Below are 22,326 nucleotides of genomic sequence, written 5' to 3' on the forward strand. Positions count from 1 at the left end.
ATCCGGATGCTCAACCCAAGAGTGAATGATCCATGTCCACGAACTACAAACATTCCCTCATCAGAACAACGATTCAGTCGAAATGTTCAACTAGCATTGAATCGGATATTATGTGAGCACGCGAGGTTGTTTAGTTCACCAACAATAGACCAAATGGCTATTGTTACTATGCGAGATAGATGTAACTGATACGAAGTTCATCAGATCATCTAGACGGTTATAATTTATAAAGATCTCCCATGACGATTTCGATTGTTTTGAACCAAGTCTGTATATTCACACACTGTTGGCTTTCTCCTACGTGCTTTGTCTTTAACACCTAATCCTCCGATATTAACATTCAAATTAAACTTAGAAACTTATTTGACTTAAATCAATATGTGCTTTGATGTTTCAATTTCAAAAAAATGTACATAATATTAGGGTTGTTAAATTAGTTTTGTTTTGTTAGTTTTGCGATATGACACAAAACGATAATAGTTTTAACAATTTCTTTGGAAAGTGACTGGAAATGGAGTAGATATAATTAGAATGGAACGAGCTCGTTCGCACAAACACAACAACGACACGTCACAGGGAGGATACTGTAAACTAAAGGTACTTTCAGATTAGCACACGCATTCCTTTTCATTTATTTGAATTAATAGTTTGAGTAAACAAGCACTGACGTGGCAAACTCTACTCAAGCGCATATACCTTGTTTTGTAACCGGTGTTTGGAAGTTTACTCTAATATATTTTTCTTTGTATATCGTTCGTGACGGAGAAATTTAGCCCAATAAAATTTAATAAAAAAACAATAATCAAACATGTTACAATAGTAAAGGAAATGCTATGAACTCATTACAATGAATAGTAAACATAGTAATATGAAAATTATCATTTATTTCTTATGAAATATTTTAAGTTAAACGCCCACCAAAATGCACATTTTAATAATTGAGTGTTGTAATTTTGTTTACTGAGTAAATAAAAATTGGGAACCATTTGAAAATAAAAACTCATGTTTTGTTAGAAAATTTTCATATTCATATAGAGATTATATTGATATGATATTATATATATATATATATATAGCAAAATCTTCATCTTGCACACCTTTCACCTGAAAGAAGTCACCGTCAATACATCATTCCTTTTACAAAACAATAATTTATTTACCTACGCTCTTTTGTCTTTAATATGTCTTTTCCTTGTTTGTTTCACTCCTCCATCTTCAGAGTAGTAGTCGCTAGATCGTTAGGGTGTCATTGATGATTAATGTTATACGTTTTGTTTATTCGATTGAGATCGACTCCTACTAAATAATTTTAAATTTGATCTTTTCAAAGCATCGTTTTCCACTACTCTTTCATCCTGCAAAATCCTTTCTAATTTTTTCTATTTTTATAATACAACTTCACCTATAAAAGAAAAATCAAATTGTTACTAAAATATATCATGATTGAAGATATTTTTATCAGTTACCGCAATTTTTGCTACTATTTTTGATGGACAACAAAAGAATAATTACATTTGACATAATTACATTACATAATGACAGTAATGAATCGACTACTGAACTGATTGTATATTTACTAACCTAAAACGAATGCATGGTTAATTACAACAAAATGTGTATAAAAGCTATAATTACGTTTAACATTACTTCTAGCACAATTGCATATTATTTATCTCATACCCTTTGCAACATTTTTATTTCAACAAAAAGAATAATTGTCTTCTTTGTTGTCTAATATGTTGTCTTCTATTTGATGTCCTAAATGTTTTGTTACAAGTTTGGTGCTTAATATTCTCACTATAAGAACATTGATGCTGTTTAACTATTTTAACATTATAAAATTTAACCTTACATTCCGTACTTACTTTTGTTCTTCCATATTTTATAACCAATGTATGTTACAATACTAAGAATAACACAACAATGTAATTAATATTGTTATTAACTTGTTAATGCAATACAAAATTTTACATAATTATTCTTTTTAATCTAAATATTCTAGATTATTTGTTTTCAATCGACCAACGGCTAATTTTGAAATGGCCTATTATACACTGCAGGATGGGAATAAGAGAGCGCCAATATTGTGCGCATGCGCCAATTCCATCATTCCCAGCAGTTTAGCGCATTCTGACACAAGGCGCTAATCTCTTCTTGCTTACCAGTTAAAATGTACTTGTTATTACTTGTATATATAGTATATATCTATGTATAATGTATATATAATAGTTGTATAAAATATATGTCTAAAATATTGTTAAGGACGATTTCATATTCAGTTTCAAGGTAGTATATACCATAAAAGTTTTTTTGGCACCATTCGAATCGGTATTAGCAGCAAAATATTATCCAACTGTAGGTACAAGGAGAAATTTATCACATACTAGGGGCTATTTCCACTATCAGATGCGAATCATCAATTCTTACAAATTTATTTTATCACAATCAATCACAATCCAACGGTGAAATGAACTGCAAACGTTTCTTCATTAGAATAACGATTTAGTGAAAATGGTTAAAATAATTTTGGCAAGGATGCCATCTGAAAATCATAATATCGTTATCAGACCTGACAACACATCTAAGCACGCGAGGAATTGTTATCGTCGGAGAAAATTTGAAAAAAAGCAAGAATGTTATAAACGATTTTATAGAAGTTTTCATTAAGAAAGTAATAATAGAATAAATTAAAATAAAGAAAATATTATTAGAACACCATTTTAATCAGTTATCTATACGGAACGCAATCAAATAACGTCCATAATTAATATTAACATTGAAACAATACTGACGTCATCGTACATCGATATCAACACAAAAAAGAGAAATCAAACAAAGATTTTTAATTTAATTCCTCGGCCATTAAAACGAATTTATTACCAATATATTTTAGTGCTATACATCGAATGGTTGTAAGGACAAATAAAAACAAAACCCCACCAAAAATTAGACAGCTACATAATACTTTATTTGTCAGGGTCCAACAACAATTAATTAATACACCGCCACTCCACCCAGTTCCCCACTCCTCACGTTGGCAATCGGGGCGGCCGACTATCAACCGTAATATTTTATAAATATCGAATTTGACACCTTGCAAAAAAAATGTTATCAAATCAATTAGCGACATCCTTAAAGTTTCCGGAGAATAGAACCGGATCGGAGCCACCAATCCCGACCAATCTGTTCGGTTTCGCTCCGCCTTCGTGTTATTACTTTGACCTATCACCTAAATCGAGAGGCGGAGCTATGTAGCACGTGTCATAAACCCTCGATTCACAGGTAAAACGACTTGGTGGGGCGTGATAGTGAGTGTATACCTGGATTTTCTGAAAGCTGAGTTTCAGTCAGGTGTCGTTCGTCACAGGTTGATGAAGTTCATTTAATACGTGATTGTGATCAAGTTCGGACGTTTCGCGATTTCGTTTTTTTCTTTGTCTTTGTCGTTAGTGATTTTGTGTGGAAGAAATCGAACAATATTGGAAAGATTTGATTCGCCAAGGTAAGTTATCTTTTGGCTTACTGAATCTATTTTATTTGTTAAACTCATATTAAGATGGTGTCCTTAGTTTCTCAATCAAACAGCATATTTTATATGTGAGACATTGTTACTAGTCGCTGTCGACTAACCTACTGCAATTTGTCTTTAAAATAACTCGCATCTAGGAACCCATCGGCCGTATCTTAGTCTGTGTTATAATAATGTTTATGTAACACTTAACTTATTTTCTTACATTACACAAGATTATGTAGTTTGATTCTTTTGAGTCTGTGTTCGGTTCTGGCAGTATCCAAGAATTGCATTACTTCGCTGTATGGCTTCTTCGCTATTGTCTGTAACAGCAGGCATCGCAGTATCATCAGCAAATGTAGTTAATAAACCCCAATTTGTTTGTCTGTATAAAGTTTTTCTCGGTATAAAATAGTATAGAGTAATAGAAAAATCTAATAATGATTAATGTGTCCAAACAGAAATATTTACTATCATTTTAATTAGTGAATGTATGCAAACAGAAAAATAATCTTGCCATCAAAATAGATATTTGTTTCTGTACTATTTAGGACAAATCTTTTTTGCAGGTAACGTTGTCAGATCATTCAATAAATATTATATTATCAACCATTAATTCATATTACTAACATCAAAGATTTTCCTCTTCTGGATATATATATATATGGTATTCTAGTGTTATTCTAATTTTAGTGTCTCGACCATTCACGATGTAATACTATCTACAGAAAATTAGTTGTTTTTCAATTGTCAGTGAAATTACATTTTAGTCTTTCAATCGCAATCAAACGCATCTTTCAATAAACACTTTTTGAGACATTCAAATCATAGAGTGGTAAAACCCCTGGAGCCGACCAAGTTATGACGGAAACAATCAGTGCCGGTAGGAAAACGTTGTTTCAATAGTCAGCATGGTTCGATTACTTGCGATTAGTAAGACATGAGAAAAAGTGATATTTACCACCAAAGTAATAAGCCCATCGATTCGTATGCAAATTAATAAAAAATTAACTCCGAAAAATACATGAATCAAGATGATCGAAAACAATCTGAAAAATAGAAGTTTAGCATTGTCTGAGTCCAGAACAACTGCGACCGATCGCCAACTTATATTAACAGTACACATTTTCCTGCTGAATACGAATCATATTATGTTCTTTGTAGCTTTAATTAATTAATACATTTAATATGTTTCATTAGCTACTATTAAGTATTTATTTTTCAAAAACCATAAATTTTATGCTAATCAATGTTAAATTCTTTAGTTAGTTTATATATTAATTTCAGTATGTGATGATAAATATAAGAAAACAAACTACGGTCTTGTTTCCCGATTTTAGATTATTTGTACTATTTTCTCTATATAACTAACTGACTAGTTTATGAGATGTAAATTATTTTCGTAAAACAGATTCACTATAATAATTGTATTATTCTATTCACTTTTTTAGAGAAGCGAAGGCTTATGTATTTAGTTTATTAATTTATTTTAATATGAGATGGTAAAAATATAAAAAATCCTGCTTATGATATTGTTTCAAATATTATATTATTTGTAATATTTTCTTTTTGTAATTAACTAGTTTATTTTGATTATGAAGACATGCAGTAAATTTTCTTAAAATAGACTTATCACAACACTTCTATTCTACTAAAACAACATTGCCTTGCCAATATCACTCAATGCTTTTATAATACTGTACCTTAAATATATTATATATAAATAATAGTAAAATGTTGACTCGAAGAATGATTCACTACGAAGACTTACGTATTTTGTTTATTAATTTATTTAAATATGTGATGGTAAATATGAAAAAATATAACTCTGATCTTGTTTCAAAATATTTTATTACTTGTAGTATATTCTCTTTTTAATTAACTAGATTATTACGATTATGAGGAGAGGTAGTTGATTTTCTTAAAGCAGACTTGACACAACACTTCCTCTATTCTGTTTACTTTCTTATAGAAGACATATCTGTTCCCATAAAAATGTTAAAGCAAAATATGTTGTATTTTACCCTTTCAATTTTGTTATATACCTTTTCCCATTATCTCGCCAATCACTCTTTTTATTCTGTCTTATAAATACATTATATATCAATAAAAATAAGATATTGGCTCGAACAGTGATTCGCTGTGAAGGCTGAAGCTTATCGATCCATCGACGGAACATGTCTGTGATCTGCAAGCAAATCGTCGACATAAACAACTCGACAGGCTTAATAACTCGCGATTTCCATTTCTACAGCACGCGTCCATCTACGACGGCCTGAATGTTTCATGAGTCCGCTTGCCTTCGACTCTTTAGTTCCGTATAATTCATGAGGAAAATCTTCGGCTCAACCAAAAATGGCCGCGATCGAGATCATTGATATGCCTTTTAATTTGAAGTCTATTTTTTCCGTCTTCCCGACGAAAAAACTCGGTTTAAATCGATGTGGTCTTTGATGGCGCCAATAATAATGTTGGAGTTCTTTTTTTTTTCTTACTCCATTATAGCCTACTAATTTTATGTTAACTATTTTTTTTTGTTAATATGTTATTACTAGTCGTTGCCGACAACTTACAATTTGTTTCTACAGTGACTTGAAACTGGATACTTACCTAAGAAGGCCCACTGTCCTTACTTAGTCTCTAATAAAATAAAAGTTACGTTAGTGTTTGTACCATTTAGTACAGTACAGTATACAACCACACAAGATCACACGTTTGATTCTTCGTCCTCGTTTAATATTATCCGAGAGTTAGAACACTTTGGCGTTAACATGGGAATGGATACTTTCCTTGTGTCTTACTGCAAAAATATTTACATAATCCATGACACTTGGAATACGACAGTCTAATTGATTGAATTTTAAAACCAACTATATTTTTCTATGTTATTTATAATATAATCTGGAAAGTTGCAACCATTATTTTTCTTAAATACTCAACTCAATCGCATCTATTGCAATTTTTCGAATTCATTTAATTAAATTTAGGGAAAAAAATCATTTTAAAACGTAGATACGAAATATTTCGATCCTGAAATAGGCCAGCCAAATCAATCAACAAAAAACAATGTTAGAGACAATATTTTTGGGTCTGCAAAGTGTATTATACTCGTGTATTCATCCCAATGTGGTAAAGCAAAAAAACTTAAGTTATTACTGTAAATTTTAAGAGCAATCTTTGCAAAGACGTCTGAAATCACCAAAAATAATCGATAAAATCAGTATATTAAAGAACAAAATATTTCATCCAACTTATTTTTAAGATTTAGCTCTCCAGCTTCTAGCTCAAGAGATAATAGCTACCATAATACAATTATATTTTTTCATTTTACAGCAATTTCCATTTCATTTCAATGAACTTAGTGTACAAGTGATCAATTAAATATAAAATAACTTAAGTTTGATTTGAGCTATCTCAAAATATCTGTATGTTGTAATAAATAGATTATACATAATTATTATAAATAATCATCGTGTAGCTTGTTTCAAATCACGATGTTTAAAATAAATTTATTATAGTTCTACTAGTATTATATTCATAATAAAATATTAAATAATTTAAAAATCTCCAGTTGTTAATAAAAGCGTCTTGAAATTTAATTTTGCTTTAACAATATTATTCAAACTCTTTCATAATTTTTGATGTTTTTTTACCATTACCAAATTAATCATGCTCCAACTGCCCAAATAATCAACTATATAAATCGACTAATTTTGTTTTAGAATGTCTGTATTTAGCGTATATTGTCGTGCTGTAGTTTAAGTTATATTATTCACTGTTTTAGATAATGTTTAGAATGGAACCTACTGGAGAAGGATTTTAAGAAACTTGTTTTCTCTCTGAAACTCTTTTCTTTTCTGCGGTTATTTCCGCGGGTAGAAAAATGATACATACAAATACTTTTCAATATATTTTTGATTGAATACGGTCAATTAATTTATTAGTTCCTCATGAATCGAACTGAGAGACCCATATATATATATATATATATATATATATATATATATATATATATATATATATATATATATATATATATATATATATAATGAATAATAAAATTTCATTTTGTCTTTACATGGCTTTACTTTATGTTATATATATATATATATATATATGGCTTTTATCTATCTACATTTTTAATTATTTAGTTACATTAAACTTACTTATACTTACTTAAAATATTTAGACTGAGAAAAAAAGAAATCAAACATAATGAATGTTAACATAGAACACCATATCTATAATATATATATATATATATATATATATATATATATATATATATCGGAGAAAGTAATGTTCAACATTACTGGACATACTGATACTATCTCACAGAAAATATCCTGTCACTTTTAGAAAAGGGATTTAATTGCTTCGTATCTAAGATATTATTATTCTTGTATATTATTATTATTTCTTGTATCACAGCATTTACTTAATAATGTATTTAGTAAGTTTCCTGTCCTTTAAAACCATTCATTTTAATGGCAAAATATATTGCTCTCTTCTGAGCTTATGTTACTTCTGATGTAATTTTTTATTGTATATTTTTTGATTTTTGGTAGGATATGAGTAAACGTGGCCTCATATACAATTACAAAGACAAATTATGTATGGTCGAATGTATATATGTGTCAAATTGACAAAATACTAACTTCTTGGCACCTTTAAAATGTCAACTATATCTAGAAACTTCTCTTTCTAATTCTGCAATTTCCCAAAGCTACTTATGAACTTTTCGTTGTCTTTCTTAACTGTTGATTTGGGCGTCCACAGCGGTCAGCTTCATATTTCTTTAACTGAATTATTCAGTATCAATTGTATCAATTGAAGATGCTTGCATGTATGAATCATCATTTTTCTCTGTGTGCCTGTTGAGAAAAACAGGTACACTATATTTCTATCAATATATGTTCCATCATTTTCTACAACTTTTTTATAATTTTCTGGTAAATTGTCGATACCATGTCAAAAAACTATGCTGCTGTGACAGTTACTTAATTAAAGATCCATTTTCACACTTCTTCAGCATATAGAAACCGTGTGCCAGATAAGCCTTACAGTATCGGCCTGATCAAATAGTAATCAGAAGGCATTATATCTGGACTAACCTATGAGTTATTGTGATTAGAATTGTAGTAGATCCACTTTTCATCGTCAGGCATAATACGCCATAGAAAAATATTATTTTTGGCTGTCAATTAATGAAGCCTGGAAGTCCAAAACGGCATTTTCAGTCAATTTGTGTAGTAGCATGTTCTCCCTCGTTTTGGATCACTCTCACCGCATATAAACGTCTGGTAAATAGTTAATGCGTCTAACTTTAAGCGATTTAATAATTCTTTAAGCGTTTGAACTGGGTATTCGTCAAATAAGTATTGCAATTCATTGCATTTCAACTTGTTCGGTTTATTCGGCCGTTCATTCAAACCGTTCTTTATCACTGACATTAAAAGCATCAGTTTTAAATCACTGAAACCAAACCCGACATTTGAAATTTTATTTATTTTGTAAAAGTATTTAATGAACCCGGCAGTAGTAATATCAAAAATAAAATTGCATTTGGGTATTCTTTCAATTAACGTCTGTATACATTGATTGATTTCAACATTGTGAATACTGGTTTCTACGTTTTAAAAGTGGTTATTTGGACACCGAAGGCAAAGGGCGCTCTGAAGAGCCAAATAATTAGGCATTACTCGACGATAATCCATGTAAAACCTAATAAGAATATGCAGAATTGCTGTGGGTAACACAAGAAAGCGCTTCCAATTGTTTGAAGAACATGGGAATAATACAAAAACTAATTTGGTTATGTGTGAAATGTAGTTTCAACAAAATAATCGAAATGATTTCTTGCATTGTATTGTTACTGGTGATAAAAAATAGATCGATTCGAAGCAAAAAAATACATATGAGAACCACATGGTATCAACATCACCGTCAAGCTTTAATAACCATGGCTCCAAATTAATTTTCTGTAGTTACGTGACGGAATAATCTTAGTGTGGTATTATAAGAGCTTCTAAAACCTAATGAATCTATCAATGAGATCCGCTATCGATAATTGATGCGTTTGAGCCGTGCACTACACGAAATGCGAGCAAAGACACAACAATGTTATTCTTCAGCATAACAACGCTCGACAATATAGCCTCAATCTTGGAATCTTTAAAATGAGAAGAGATCCTCTACCCGCCATATTATCCAGAACTTGCTCCTTCTGATTATTACTTATTTTGGCATATAAATCATCGCCTATCTGAGCATCACTTCTTACCAAGATACCAAAAATGGGTCTATTCATGGATAGCCTCAGATGATACATCGTTCTTTTAACATGGAATCGATAAATTGCCTGGAAGATGGACGAAGTAGCGGCTATTGTTAAATAATTGCTTGAATAAAATAAATTTTTTCGATTTTTCCAATAAAGCTTGTGATGAAGAAAAACGTTAAATTTTTATGCAATTTAACAAAACATAATGAATAAGAAATGAATAGCATTGAAGTATTTAATATATTAAGAAATATCAACAGTGGTACCACTGATCTATTTGAGCGAGTTAATGAATTTACATGAAAAACTGTATTACTGATAATTTGGTGAAATATTGTTAAGCCAATTAACCATCAGATGTCAACTATGGCACGGAAACTGATGGGTTTATTTAGAAAACGCCCAAATGACTGTTACAAACCGTACATTGTTCGTGTTAAATAACATCGTTGCATGGAATAAAGGTTGACGCGAATGACGCGTCGAAAAAACCGTCGCGGGTCCATTTGGAATATTGTCCGGCGAGGAAGGATTATAAATCAATTTGCGACCAGCTAGGACGATTCGGTGGCCTCCCACCTACCTCCCCTAGGTCGACGGGGTCTCCAATCACGCAACGTTCGACGATTTCGTTCATTGATCCCCGAGATTGTCACTGTAATTGTTGCGATGTAATGGGGGGAGGGTATGTATGGGAAATGGACATTAGTTGCTTTGATTATACTGCGATGATGACGATGAAGCGCACACGCTACAACACACGTACAACGCCGTCTAATACAGATAGATCCATTAAACAAAAAGGAAAATGCTATTATTGATAGTTTCGCTGAATTTATTGTATCTTACAAGTTCATTACTTGAATGACTATTTATTTCATCCTTAATTCAATGTTTATTCTTATCGTCAATCATTGAATTGTAGCTTTATTTTAATCAAATTCATTTACTCATATAGTTAATGACTGAGAACATAATCACTAATTATAAAGATTTTAATTTGAAGCAATAACACCCAATTATATTATAATATATTATAATAATACTGCTAATTATTTAAAAAAATGTAAAAATAAAAAATCGTAAGGTTGTATAACTCTTGTATTCTTCAATAAGTTGTCATGAAAGTCTTCAATAAGTCTCATTAATTGAGGTTAGTAGTTTATTAGTTAGTAGGTTATTTATAGTAACAGTTTCAGTCGATTTTAGCAATTTGTCATACCCCATGCCTTGCTGATCCCACCATATGCTCAACAAAATTTCATAACTTGACTTTTTCCTCTTGGTATTATAGTAGTTGATCGACGTTTCATCGACAGTCACAATACGCCATAGAAAATTATTTTTTTAGCAAGCGAACAATACAAACGCTTTGTTAAAAGGGTTTAAAATGTCATTTCCAGTCAATTGCCACATTTTAATCATTGTTCAAAGTCAAAGCCAAAACCGACAATTATGATGTGCAGGAAGACACAATTATATTATAATAATATTGTTAATTATATTTTCAAAAGTTACTCTCTAAAATTTTTCTTGACAGTTATTTATATCAAAAAATAGTAAGATGAAATAATGGTATTGTTGTATATCTTCTGATTTTTCAACATAAATAATAAAGAAATTTCTTAACTAATAACAAATAATTATTTTCAATATTAGCTTGCTGCAAATATGTTTATAGAAATAATGAATACTGATTAGAATGCAATTGCAAATTCAACGTTTAATAACATCTTAAGACGTTAAGTTATAACATAACATAATATGCTCGCAACGACTTATTTATTTACGACCTTTTATTTAATTTGGCTTCCGTTATAAAGGATTTCACGATCGCAGCCCTTCCATGAGTGTCTTTATGAAGCTCCCATCGTACTGCTTTTGTCGCAACATGTTTATGCTGTCTAACCACAATCCTTTTTATGTTCATGGACCTTTGTCTGTTAACTTTGGGTTTCTATTACTTTACGTCGATGATGTTCTACTATGTGTTGTTTATACTGTCTAATGACATTAAATCCACGGATACCATCGCTCATGAAACATACAACAAGATGTTATATATTGGCATGATATTCATATTATTTTGCCTATACCCTAAATCAATTTATTAACTATTCCAGAAACAAATTCAAATGCACATTATTTCCGCAAATAATTTTCCACAAGTAATTCAATGAAAATGTTCTTTGTGTTTCAGGATGCCGAGAATATCGAGGCTTTATGACGGCGATGCCGATGAATCACCTCCAAGATCATCGCCATGTAGTCCCACGAGTAGCGCTGCGGCCGGAATATCAAGTAGAAGTTCTAGTTCTAGCCCTTCACCTCCACATACACCAGAAAATTCAGTTTCACGTCATAGTGCGTTCTCATTAGTTTATCCTAAAGACTTAAATAGGAACTATCTATCTAGTAAGTTTGTGTTTAAAAAGCATATCAATTAAATGTGAAAATAATGTATATTTTGCAGACATGGGAGCACTTATGTACGCAAATTCCATACGGCAATCTGTCCCAAACTATCCTCCGTATATGTGGTATACAATACCTGGATTATTCCTACCATATAGTCCAGTGACCAGACCGGAGTCTCTTAGTCCCGATCAAGCTACTTCCAGTGATACCGGATATGTACCTGAAAATGCAAAAGTTGGTAAGTTATAGAACAATACTATCATTAAATTACAAACCCCTTCAGATTACTTGTTACTTCTTGACAATTTGTTTTTAATGAAAGATACATATTTAATCAATCATTATTTTTTACTTTATCACTGCGCTCTTTCCTTTTCAGCTTTTTGTTGTGTATTTTAAAAATTAAAAATTAAAATAATAGAATAGAATTTTTCATCCACCAGAATGACCAATATCTAATTATTACTTTTCTATTTCTATTCTATTGTGCACAATTAATCATTAAAAAAAGATCACCATTTACTGACAATCTACTTTCCTACAACCCCAATATACTTTTTCTAACAAGTCTACAATTAGTGCTCTACAATCTCATGTTCAACATTTTACAAACCAATTTCTGAACACAAACCTGCTTCGGAGTTGAGGAGCAGAACTCTTCAGCTTCTTACTTTTATGCAAGCCTCAAGTGATGACTTACTTATATTTTATATATCGACACTAAATCCTATGTTGCTCAACTTGCCTTTTTGATCTTAAGTTAAGTTGGAAATATATTCCAAGTAACCAGTGCATTTTGACTTTAATCTGCTCTGCTTCTTATCCAACGTGATGTATCCAATTTAACCCAAGATATCTGGTATCCCTTATTTCATATAATTAGATTTTTATCACTTCGGCGCTAATTGACATAGACAAATTTCAAACTATTAATTTTCATTTAATTGTATTTATCATTCTATTAATTTAGTTCAATCCACAGATAAATCTTGTTGACCGCCACTTGTACGGTTTCTATAGCTTATGCCATAATGACTATGTTATTACCATATATTCCAAGTAATGTTTCCTTTGTTGTTGATATATCAGACCATTTATACCGGTCATAATATAGGCTATTATTAAATTTTGATTGCTGATTTGCGTCATAGTATAGTATTTTTTGCTACAATGTAGAGCTGGTTACCTTAAACTAAATAATTCATTTACTCACTTTTAATAAATTGTATCTTTTCGGTGTTTACCAATCTATGGCACCTAACTAATAAAATTATAATAAATATTGGGCCTAGAAAATAGTTCGGGGCGTATTCTCTGATGGATGCAGTTAATCTCGTTGGAAATATCACCTTTTGGTAAAAATATTGCGAAAATAAAACAATTTACTTCTACTAGTAAAACGTACCGAACTTTTTCCAGACTCCAGGATATTATTATAACTAACTTCTTGTACTATTTAATTTGTAATCTGATTAAAAAAATCTTACGATTATAATGAATATATTAATTTTTGTTATAGATGATGATGCACCCCTGAATCTATCTTTGAAAGGTAGAACGAGAACGCACAGTATCTGGTCGCCAGCAAGTATATGTGAGCAAGAGAGCAGAAACATGGAATCAAGACCTGATCCACCTATCTCTCTAACCGGTATGACTCCAGTAAAGCTATTCAACACGCAATGGAACTGGGAACAAGACCGTGATATACATGCAAGAATAAGCAACGGAGGTCCGACAGGTGACAAGCAATTTACAGTAAGTATCTTTTTACTTACTTATATCTAATTGTTTCAATCCCAATTAACAATTTCAATCTTTCTGTAAAAGCTTCAACAATGTTTAAAGAACCATTAAGTTAAAATTATGATTAAAGTGCAGGTTTGTTATTTAAAATTTTGACAATTATAAATGCAAAATTTATAAAATTGAAAATATGTTATATTAAAAACTAGTCGAGATTGTTAGTTGTCTAACGAATAATATTTCTCATACATTTAAAAATTATAAATAATTTTTTAACAACTTAAAAAATGAATAAAAATGCATATTTTAAAATTTATTATGCAAAAAATTTTAAAAAACTGTTAGTAAGACACAATGGTAATGGGGAACCACCTGCTTAGAAGTCTATATTAAAACGTCGTTCACTCATTTGAATTACATAAGTTGAACTTAAAAAAATTAATTTAAATATCAGACAAATACCAATAAAAAACGACATTATAGGAAGTCATTATGTTATTACCATCATTTTAATGTCAATTTGATTTGTAATAAACTATGGTATTTTTAGACTAATGACTAAATAACTAATGTATTTCTTACTTGGATGTCTAATATTCTAATCTAAAATTATATCCTGTGCAAACTAATTACTTAATGCACTACGATCTTCTTATTATTAAGCATTATAGCCATTCAACGAGCTGTAAATACACTCCACTAAAACATATCTAAAACTTATCGTTGGAGAAAAATGTCATTGTTTGAGATATCTTAAATCATCATGTGGTTCTTGTTCAAAAGAATTATGAATAAAAGGCAATACTTTTTAAAATCTAAAGGAGAAAAGAATGTACCTAATAATATTATTAAAAATTTTATTTAAAAAATAATCAGAGAACACCAATAGATACAAAATTTTGGTCCTGTGGTATTTTTAGACTAATGACTGAATAACTAATGTATTAATCTAAAATTATATTCTATACAAAACAATTACTTAATGCACTACGATCTTCTCATTAGTAAGCATTATAGCCACTCAGCAAGCTGTAAATACACTCCAGTAAAACATATCTAAACTTATCGTTGGAGAAAATGTTAATATTTCAGATATTTTAACCTTATCTTATCATGTGGTTGTTGTTCAAAAAAAAAATTATGGATAAAAGGCAACAATTTTTAAAATCTAAAGGAGAAAATAATATACCTCATAATATTATTAAAAAGTTTCATTCAAAAAATAATTATAGAACACCAATAGATACAAAAATAGATAATGAATAAATGGTATATCATAAACCTACTTACCATAAAGATATGTACTAAAACTATTGTGTAAAACTGAGAAATATAAAATCAACTAGTCGAACTGAAACTGAAACTGCTTTATATTTTTAAATCGTCAGTAGTATTAGCCTAATAATCTAATATCTAGTAATAAACTCCTAAAATGACGCACTGCTTGCCCTATTCTATCTACTGAAGTGTTTCCCTTAATGGTCATTCTAAACTATGGCCTATATAATCTCTGCAGACCACCGAAATGGTGTTTTCCTCACATCCACTGGTGATTCTAGTTTTTCAATTATATATTCTAGCAATCTCTAATATAACTGCATCAATGCCGTCTGGATCTAATATATTTTATAGTCTACAACTAGAGAAGAGAGTTTTTTACCACCAATCTGTAAATAGGTCAGCATTTTTGAGATGAGCTCATTTGTTACATGAGCCACGTCCGATTTTTAGGTATTTCACTAAAGAATAAATAAAAAATAAATCTAAATAAATAGAATTATGAGTTCCTTGGTACAGATTACATTTATAGCTTCAACAGGTATTCTAATATATAATAGGCTGAGTTATGTGACATATTTTTTTTTTTTTTATTATTACTCTTCGTGAGTCCACAATCTGCCCTATTGGCAATAAGTATTTCTTCTGTTTATATTATATATACATGGCATGTAGAAAATCACTTCATTAAGCAATCTTCTGTATAAAATATTATCTTAATTAATTAGTCTTATTCTAATGCTTATTCTAAACTCTACATATGTCCAGTAATCAGATCAGATGGTGTTAAACGTTTTAGTCTACGCACTTCACTATCACGTCGCATATTTAGCTGATTAGCGAGTACATTGGGATGCACTGACACTCTTTCGAAGTACTTCACACAAACACGTTGGATTACACTCGTTATAGGTTCTAGAGGAATATCGCGTTGTATCACTTTATTTGAAATATAGTACGGAGCATCAACAATGGCACGCAACACCTTATTTTGGAACCGTTGAATGATGGATATATTGGATTTGCTAGCGGTACCCCATAGTTGAATTCCATATGTCCAAATGGGCTTGAGTATAGACTCATACAGCAATACCTTGTTATCTAATGATAACTTGGATTTGCGCCCAATGAGCCAATACATGTGATATAATTTTAGTCCTAGTTGTTTCCGTTTAGAGAGTATGTGCTTCTTCCAGGTTAGGCGTCGATCTAAATGCATACCAAGATATTTAACATGGTCTGCTTGGGGGAGTTGGCGATGATTGATATTTACTGGTGGACATGTTCTTCTACGCAGGGTAAACGTTATATGCGTGGATTTTGATTCATTGGCTTTAATGCGCCATGTCTTCAACCATAATTGTATTTGCTCCAGGTGGGTTTGTAGGTTTATTGATGCTGTGACTGGATCTTCATGGGATGCTAATATTGCTGTATCGTCTGCATATGTTGCCACAGTAGTTATTTTTGTGGTGGGCAGATCAGCCGTATACAGAAGATACAGTACTGGACCCAGTACACTACCTTGCGGAACTCCTGAATATATGGGATTTAATTCGGTATGTTCATCGCCTTGATTTACAATAAAATGTCTGTCAGTGAGATACGATTTTAGTAACTGATAGTCCGGATGAGGGAGAAGTTTCTTTAGTTTAACCTGCAAGCCCGTATGCCATACTTTGTCAAAAGCCTGAGATATGTCTAGGAAAGCAGCCGAACAATATCTTTTGGCATTTAGGTCAGCGTTTATTTGGTTTACAAGTCTATGCACTTGTTCTATAGTCCCATGCTTATTGCGAAAGCCAAACTGATGTTCTGGAATAATTTTTCTTTTTTCTATTATATAGTTTAGTTTTTTTATGTATAACTTCTCGAAAACTTTCGAGATTATTGGTAATAAACTTATAGGTCGGTAGGAGGTCACATCTTCTGGTATTTTTCCTGGTTTAAGTATCATTAATATTTTAGCTACTTTCCAGATACTAGGGAAGTAATTAATTCGTAGCATAGCATTAAATATATATGTTAATAGTTTTATAGCCTTTTCTGATAGTTCTTTTAAAATTTTGCCAGTAATTAAGTCATAACCAGGAGCTTTTTTAATATTAATCTCTCTCATTATTGTATGTTTAACTTTTTTGACCGTTAATTTCTCGTGCGGTAAATCCATTTGAAATGGCGAATCTAGAAAGCTAGTAATTTTATTTTCGTCATCTTTATGTAGCTGAGACTGGAAAGGTTTAAAAACATTTTTTAAGTGTTTTGAGAAAATGTCGGCCTTCTCTTTATTGCTTCTCGCCCAATTATTTTCGCTTGTTTTAATAGGTGGGTTATGCTGCTGGGATCTCCTAAGCTTTTTTGTTGCTTTCCACAACGAATAGTCTGTAGCCTCAGTTGATGTTAAGTTTTCTAGGTATTCTTGAATGCCTTGGTTCTGTTCGATTTGGATTAGATCTCTCAGCTCTTTTATGGCCCTATTAAATTTTCTTTTATTCTCTTCAGTCCTTTGCTGTTGCCAATTTCGTCGTAACTTTCTTTTTTCTGCTATCTTTTTCTGTATTGTACATGATATATGTGTATTTTTTCTTGGAAATGTTTCAATGTTGGGAGTCGCGGAATATGCTGCCTCCTGTATATTTTTTGTAAGATTTATTGCTGCTATTTCTATATCCATTTCAGTTTGTAACGGTAAGTTTAGAGAGATATTTTGGTCTAAGTTTTCTCTAAATGAGGGCCAGTTAGTTCTATTATTGCACAGAGAAGGGGGTTTATCTTTGATGGTAATTTTTGAAGAAATTGTTACTATTATTGGTGAATGATCAGAAGACAGGTCGAAACATGATTCTGCTTGACACTTTTTTGGATCAATATTTTTTGTAATACAGAAATCTATTGTATCTGGTTTTTTATTTCTGTCTGAAGGCCAATATGTTGGTTCACCAGTAGAGATATGTTGTAAGTTATCTATCCTTATGGCTTTGAGCAGTTCTCTACCTTTTGAGGTTATTATTCTTGAACCCCACATTAAATGTTTTGCATTATAATCTCCTCCTGCTATAAATCTATTACCTAGCGTACGGAAGAATTCTTGAAATTGTTCTGCCTTGTTGTTATGTTTGGGTGGGCAATAAATCGCAGAAATTGTTAATGGTCCATGGGCTTCCTCTATGGTTATACTGGTGGCTTGCAGGTAGTCTTTGCGGAATTTTTCTTTTTCGAAATGCTTTATATCATCTCGAATTATTATGGCTGTACCTCCATGTGCTTTATTATCAGGGTGATTTGTATGATAAAGCTTATATTTAGGAACTTTCAAATAATTTTTGTCCGTAAAGTGTGTTTCGGAAACCATCATAACGTCAATATTTTGTTCAATTACGAACATTTTTAGTTCCCTGGCATGTTGTTGGAGCCCATTGGCATTCCAGACGGCGATTTTGTAGCTATTGGTTTCAGGCATTAGGCAAGTTTGCTTACGACGGTTGTGAGTAGACCAAGCATCGTACTCATTTGATCCATTAGTTTGGCCATCATATTTTCTAATCTTGAGATGTTGCTAGTTTCAGTAGGTTGAGATATTGTCTCTCGTTTTTGTGCTGAACAATTTTCAACTATTTGGGCATAAGTTATGTCTGGTTGACTTGTTCTGTTGGGTAGTGGTAGATTGGTAGTAGTGGATTGTTTTTGTTGATGCCTTTTTTCCCTTAAGGCAGGATAGAGTTTCTGCTGTAGTTGCTTGTGAACTGCGCAACCCTTGTAGTTCGCTGGATGATTTCCGTTACAGTTGACACATTTCACTTTTTCATCGCGAACTTTACGAGTACAATCTCCTGTCTTATGTTCTCCTGCACATTTTACGCATCTATATGATTTGCGACAGTAAGTCTTTGTGTGCCCGTGCGCTTGACACCTTGTGCATTGTGGTATAATTCTTTTTATATGTGGTGGTTCGCATTTAATAATATTATTTTCCAATTTGGTGATTTCATACACCGCCTTATTGTTTCCATTAGGTTTTATGTCTATATAAAACATAGGCAGAGGTTTTTTTGTCGTGTGATGTCGTATATTGTGAATATTTACGACCTCGTGGCCTTTTTCAGCTAGTGCTACCTTGATGGTGTTAAAGTCCGTCCCGTGATGTAATCCTTTTAATACGAATTTAAATGTTCTCTCGGATTTTGGCCTGAATGTATGGTATTGGGTGTTTCTTTCATCTAATTCTTTTATAAGAACTTTAAAGTGACATATCGACATAAAAAAGGCGACAGTTCAAAATATCGAATATAATGCTCTCGAAAACGTTAGATTCATTAATAAATAATGCCGCGAAAGTGTTAGTCATCGCGGCAATAGTGAATGACAGGACGAGGGAAAACATTAAGTTAATATCGAGGATCAATAACCGACAACATCAAACTTTCATAATTGAATCCATTACGGCAAGTTTGAGAATGCCAAATGAACAAAAATATATGCTTAGATTTAATGAACAGTGTTCGATTAGTTTCCCGATGCATTATTTATTTGAGACATTAGTCGAGGACTGGCCGGATCATTACAACTACAAAGTCCACTCGTGATTCTTGAGGGCAGTGGTGGTCCGACCAGAAATCGACTAACCTGCTTTAAAACGTATATATTAACAAAATTACGAGTATGTTCAGAAAACTCTATATTGTCTAAAAAAAATATATTAAAATTCATATTTCCATGTACTTTTCCAAGCAATCATAAATTACAATTGCTAATAATCAAATGTATACAGTTTTTTTTGATTTGAAGCTTTATTGTGAAAAATCGGTACAACGTTTAGGGTAAATGATGTGGCTCGGTGGTGTTACTTGGTGACGAGCCTTGGGCAGTCGATGGTGGCACGTCTAAAACCAAACAATGGTTGGTAACTGAATGATTGGAAATACCCTTCAATAACATCCCAGATAAACGTCTCGGGGTTGCCAGCTATTGGTTATCGGGTTCTAGTTGGCGCTGCTGGCACCCCGCCCGTGTTCAACATCTGGGATTATATTTCTGGGTATTTTGTAGATAATTATTCCACGATGTAAAATTCGACATGCCTCAAGGTCGATACAAACGTATTTAACTCGAAGTATTTGCCATTGTCTGAGAGCCGCAACTTTTTCTCATATTTCAAGCAATTTACGGAATCCATCTCGAACAAAACATATATTATTAGACTATCCACGAATCGACCAATTATTTTAGTCATCTTTATAATCAGTTAATCGCTGCTCAGACAGGTCACGACTCATATGTTGGAACAAGTATTAATCAGAAGGACCAAGGTCTGAAGAATACGGCCAGTGGGGTCGTATTTACCATTTTAACATTTCGAAGTATGTTTTCATCGCGTTTTGAAACATGCAGTCGAGTGTTGTAATTCTAAAAAATAAGATTGTTGAACTTTTGCTCGTATTCCGATGGTTTTTTGTGCAGTGCTCAGCTTAAACGGTTTCCATAGTTTTATCAGCTCATAGTATACCACACCAAGCTCATTCCCTTTAATATTTGCACTATTTACTTCTGCATCAATAGCGACTCACAAGCGCAAACTGGGTCCATTAGACTATTCACTGTTAATTCAAGTGAAACTCAAATATCGGCCTTTTTGGTATCAGATTTAGGGTACGTGGTTGAAATCTGTTTTATGTTTAAATAAACTCCGTGTAAATGTAGTGAGATGAACTATGTCAGATTTTTAAGAACTTCGCCAACTTTGCTATGCAACAATTGCCAACTGGCTAGGGTGATATCATCTTTGCTATCGAAATTTTTACGTTTGACGAACAACAAACCAGTTCTGATTGGCGTTCACGTAAACACCTGGAAACATCTTCAGAAGCAAACAGTATATATTCTTTATTTACAAATACTTTTATTAAATGAATATCATCATTATATTATCTTCATTCAATAATTATTCAATAAATATCACTAGAAATATAGTTTATTTCAAAGCGGTGTACTAGAAAAAATTTAAATTATTTTCAAAAGAAATCTTAGTATTATTAATGTAAATAATATTATAGGGGTAATAAACCTATAAAAATATAAACAAAGTAAAACAACAAAAATTATGAAAATTATAATTAAACTTTTTTTTTCTATATTTAACATTAACATTTGGTATAAAATAGTTCTATAAAAGTTTATTAGTATCAAAGTTCTACATAGTACGTATAAAGCAACTAGTTGTGTTAATTCAGTAATTGTTATTAATACTTATATTATTTCTATCTCCATAAATATATTAATATGATTTACAGATATCGACATACGTAAAATCTTTTTTCTTTTATTACCAATAGTGGTTCAAAAATCAGCCCATTGGGCAATAAATGTTTCTTATGATAGCTAGGTAATATATCACGTAGAAAATCACTTCATTAAGTGATCCTACGTAAAATAGCTTATTCTTTGTCCATTAATCACATTGGATGGCGTTAGGCCTTTTAGTCTACAGACTTCACTATCTCTTTGCATAATTATTTGATTAGAAAGCACGGTGAAGCGCGCTAACACTCTTTCGAAGTACTTAATAAACACAAACCCTTTGAATTGAACTTCTTATTATTGTATTGCTACATTAGCGAATATTAACAATACACTTTATTTTGGAACCGGTAATGATGAGTACCATATAGATAGATTCCATATGACCAAATAAGTTGAAGAACTTTTTCATACAGCAGTACCTTGTTATGTAATGATAACTTGGATTTGGATGAGCCAATACAATTGATTTAATTTAAATCCAAATTTCATGTATATGGTAGATCCATGCTAAGAAATGTAGCATCTACTTCCTAAGAGAATTTTTTTTTCATTTTCTTTCATTCGCCATGTTTTCATTACAAATTTTATCAGTTGTATTTTATTTAAGTGTATTTGGAGGATAAATCGTTATTGGATCGTCATTTCATCGACGTGTCGTCTGCATGTGTTGCCACAATAGTAGTTTTTGTAGTCGGTAGCTCAGCTGTATATAGGAGATGTAATATCGAACCCAGTACACTACCATGTGGGACTCCTGAATATATTGGATGTAAATCAGTGTGTGCCTCATCGT

At 31.6% G+C, this 22,326-nt stretch overlaps 1 protein-coding gene across 2 annotated transcripts in view; it reads left to right on the forward strand.

Annotated features, from left to right (window-relative positions):
- Positions 1-22,326, forward strand: part of sens (senseless) — a 66,155-nt gene that overhangs the window by 9,405 nt on the left and 34,424 nt on the right. Inside the window, exons 1-4 of one of the 2 annotated variants that reach the window (XM_076415436.1) lie at positions 3,344-3,502; positions 11,995-12,209; positions 12,268-12,450; positions 13,732-13,970. In XM_076415436.1, coding sequence (XP_076271551.1) covers positions 11,996-12,209; positions 12,268-12,450; positions 13,732-13,970 — 636 coding nt within the window. In that variant the 5' untranslated portion in view covers positions 3,344-3,502; position 11,995. Of the gene's footprint in view, positions 1-3,343; positions 3,503-11,994; positions 12,210-12,267; positions 12,451-13,731; positions 13,971-22,326 lie in introns of those variants that run through there. The other variant, XM_076415435.1, reaches the window with a different exon arrangement.

The sequence above is a fragment of the Rhynchophorus ferrugineus genome, unplaced genomic scaffold (genome assembly GCF_030347505.1).
Source record: "Rhynchophorus ferrugineus isolate W39M unplaced genomic scaffold, kcgeb_rfMv2 rfM9, whole genome shotgun sequence".
NCBI lineage: Eukaryota > Metazoa > Arthropoda > Insecta > Coleoptera > Curculionidae > Rhynchophorus > Rhynchophorus ferrugineus.